General features: G+C 37.2%; 1 protein-coding gene across 1 annotated transcript in view; it reads right to left on the reverse strand.

Annotated features, from left to right (window-relative positions):
* Positions 1 to 1,666: 1,666 nt before the first annotated feature.
* CDC14B (cell division cycle 14B) overlaps positions 1,667 to 3,445 on the reverse strand; it is a 35,898-nt gene continuing 34,119 nt past the window's right edge. Inside the window, exon 14 of the mRNA XM_026053416.1 lies at positions 1,667 to 2,817. Coding sequence (XP_025909201.1) covers positions 2,778 to 2,817 — 40 coding nt within the window. The 3' untranslated portion in view covers positions 1,667 to 2,777. The remainder of the gene's footprint in view (positions 2,818 to 3,445) is intronic.

The following is a 3,445-nucleotide window of genomic DNA, read 5'->3' on the forward strand; positions in this document are numbered from 1 at the left end:
TCCTTCCTTCAGTAACTCCACACTATACCTCGAAAGCAGCTGCTGTGCACACGACCCCTTTGGCACATGGTATTTTACAGATCAAGAAAGACTTAGAAGACAATTGTACTTAAGACAGCTTTGGTGCAGTGTAATAAAAATGCAAGGCAAAGTATTAAAACTCAAAGTGCAAATGAAGTAATACACCTAGGTGGGTTGTACACAATGAGTTATGCATTAGTTTTTCATATAAGGCTGTTGGGAGAATTCAAATGCAAAATGTCATTTGACATTTATGTGCTTCTGCCAAGAAACAGTGGTGGACACATATCCATGCCAAAGATGCAGTTTTGGTTTAATTACACTTGCTATTATTATGCATTTTTTCAATGCAAATTTATTTCTGACATTCTGATTAACCTGAAAGAACTAGTGGCTCTGTTGGTTACTTAAAATGTTGTCTTGGTTTCTCTTTTCCTCCTCTTTTCCTCCCAATATTCATTTTTGGGCATTAGTATGTGGAAGGGGGGTGTGGAATAATCTGATTACAGGTAAAACACTGATACTCAGTGCTTGCAGGTAAACACTGATATTCAGACCTCATTTCAGACCATGATTGGAGAAATTATTTTTACCTCATTTGATCCAAATATGACCCTTGTTGGTTCTGTAGCCAATATTTGCAACTATCACACCATTATAAATCCCTTGCTCTCAGCAGAATTTCTACATATCAAAGGAGCAGCAGAGACACCAAAGACTATAAATAAATCTAAATCTTTCTTCATTTGACTCTCATCCTCCCACCTTACTGGTTTTATCCTTTCCTTCTGCCTGTAAGGCTTGTCAGTAAGTTCACTGACCACATCCAAGATACGAAGTTTTAAAGAACATATACATTGATTGTCCTTTACACAACATACTTGCTATTATGGTCACCTATGATGAGCTTTTGAGGCAGATAATGCCCTTACTTAAAACAAAAACAAGCAAACCAAAAGAACCCAACTCCAACCTCCCACCAAGATTAAAGTATCTAACAGCATGGTGAAGTCTGCTCCTTTTTCTTTTTAGGTGCTTCTTGTCAAGATTAACAGGAAAACAAAATGTATTTTGATTCCAAGTCTCATTGGCTCCTTTTGTGTTTTCTTTGTATTCATATTTGCAAAGTTACAGACAACCGTATTTAAAGACTTTACCTGTACTATCCCATGTATTCCACACCCCGTCCACCTTCCAATGCACAACGCTCTGCCTCATCAGGAGATGTGTTACAGCCAGTTTACACTTCTCATATGGGTATTCAAAAAACACCAGCCTCCTAATTCCATTTTGTTTTAGATCTATATATTGGAATTACTTTCTGAACTAGTATACTCACTTACATTCATAGAAAGAAAAAATCCCCTCTTACAAAAGACATTTATACCTAGATCTACCTCTAAAAGCTTAAGATAGTATCTATTGCTGAGACATTTCAGGCGTCTGCTTTTTGCTCCTGTCGCTAATTCATCAGGTTGGTGTATTCTGTGTGTGACTGTGGTAACACCAGCCGAGTCTGAGGGACGTGCAGGCAGGAGCCCCAGGCTGGCAGAGAGGATTTCACCCTCGAGGAGGGAGCCTGCAGCCTGCACCAGGTCAAACAAGGCAGGGAAAAACGGTGCCGCTGCGCGACAGTCTCGTAGCGGGAGAAAATTTAAGTCTCGGCAGATTCCTCTAAAAACGACACTGCTTTTTAACAGCAGTAAGCTGTAGCTTTTCAAGTCTTAATCAGATGTTAAGAATCACTATTTTTCTAGAAATTGTTTGTTGTAAAATGATATGCCTGCCCCTGAGCTCACTGCAAATTTCAGTGGTTCCATGATCTTTTTTTCCTTTTTTTTTTTTTTCCTTTTTGTGAGCTGCACTTAGTAGTATCTCAAGGGAAGCTAACAATGACCATTAATGTTATTAAACACACCAACAAAACCTGGGAAAAAATCTTACCTTTTGTTACAGTACAGAGTTTCAGGAAAGGAAAGAGTCATGACAGTTCAACATGATAGCACTGCTGTAAGTGGTAAACTGTTTTTTCTCCCCTTTACAGTCGTATCAGATTTAAAGCAAAGAGAACAAGTTAAAATAGCCATTGGTTGTGAACAATTAAAAACCTTTTACTACTAAAAACAACTTAATTGCTTTCAGTTAGGTTTAAAAAAGGAAATACACAACCCTTGAAAATAAAGCACTCTTTGGTGGAAGATGATTACTTATATACTCAACATGACAGCTTCACAGGAAAAAAACATACAGAGTAAGGAAGGACAGCCAATTAACATAGGAGAGTACCCACATGATCGGAATAAAGGCTTTGAAGTTGAGTTTCACTCTCTTTTGGAGACTTCAGCAGAAGCCCAATCTGGATGGAAAACACAGATTCTCATTATTTTAAGAGCTCTCACCCTCCTTTCACTTGTGGTGGTCAGCAACTAAGTGATTGCCATCACAGTTATACACATGCATCGTACGCACTAGCAAGCCCTCTTTATAATAGAGAGCTCATGTATTTACACCTGAGTCTAAATTTACAGTCAGATTTCATTGATTTTGTTTGGGTAAGTGTTTAGCACATTAGGAAGCTGTCTATTAAGCATGTTGACAGTTCATTTTATTCTGCAAATTGGACAACATTTTCTGCTTAATCTTTGCTGAAATATGGAGCCAAGGAATCTTCTTTTTTTGAATTGCAACAAGTCCTTTCTAGTGATATCCCTTTCACTCCCGAATATTCTCTTCAAGACTGGTTGCTTATGTGAAATTTAACGCAATACTGTTCTAGTCCTTGGGGCGGATTGGCTGCTGAAATGATAAAACATACATTTGAGGAAAAAAAAGTTAAATATATTCTCAAAATCCAGCATCTCAAACAAACATTTCTGGCAACAAAATATAAGCCAACAATACTTAAAGAAACAGAATACAAACTTCACTGCATTGAAGAACAAAGCAGTATCAGTTGTAAAGAAAACACAGATTGGTCTGATTACAGACAGCATGAGAAAAGGTTCCATTTCATACAGAAAAGCAACAGAGGATTCAAAGTACCATAATTTCATTAAGCGCATTTGCTGTAAAGCATTCCTTTTCCTTCTCTCCCTCTGAGGTATCAGACTGTAGGAAAAGTAGAAAGAATAGTAAAGAAATATTAATTTTTTTAAAGCTGTATTTAGATTACACATAGACAAAGCTCTGATATGCTGCAGGCAATTTTCAGTTAAACAAGGGAGCAGAAGGCTGCTTTACAATTCCCAGCAATGCAAAAGCATATTAGATTATCAAGGCATATTCCTCCTCGTTAGTTTTTGTGCTATACCTCTCTGACTAAAAGAAGCAGAGGATTCTACACAACAGACTCTTCATGGGTATTTTTCTCTTTCTCCCAGAGTAATAATCAACTCTTTTTTTTTTTTTTTTTTTTTTTCTTTTT

This window comes from Nothoprocta perdicaria, unplaced genomic scaffold (genome assembly GCF_003342845.1).
Source record: "Nothoprocta perdicaria isolate Ctin4 unplaced genomic scaffold, notPer1 scaffold_114, whole genome shotgun sequence".
NCBI classification, from domain to species: domain Eukaryota; kingdom Metazoa; phylum Chordata; class Aves; order Tinamiformes; family Tinamidae; genus Nothoprocta; species Nothoprocta perdicaria.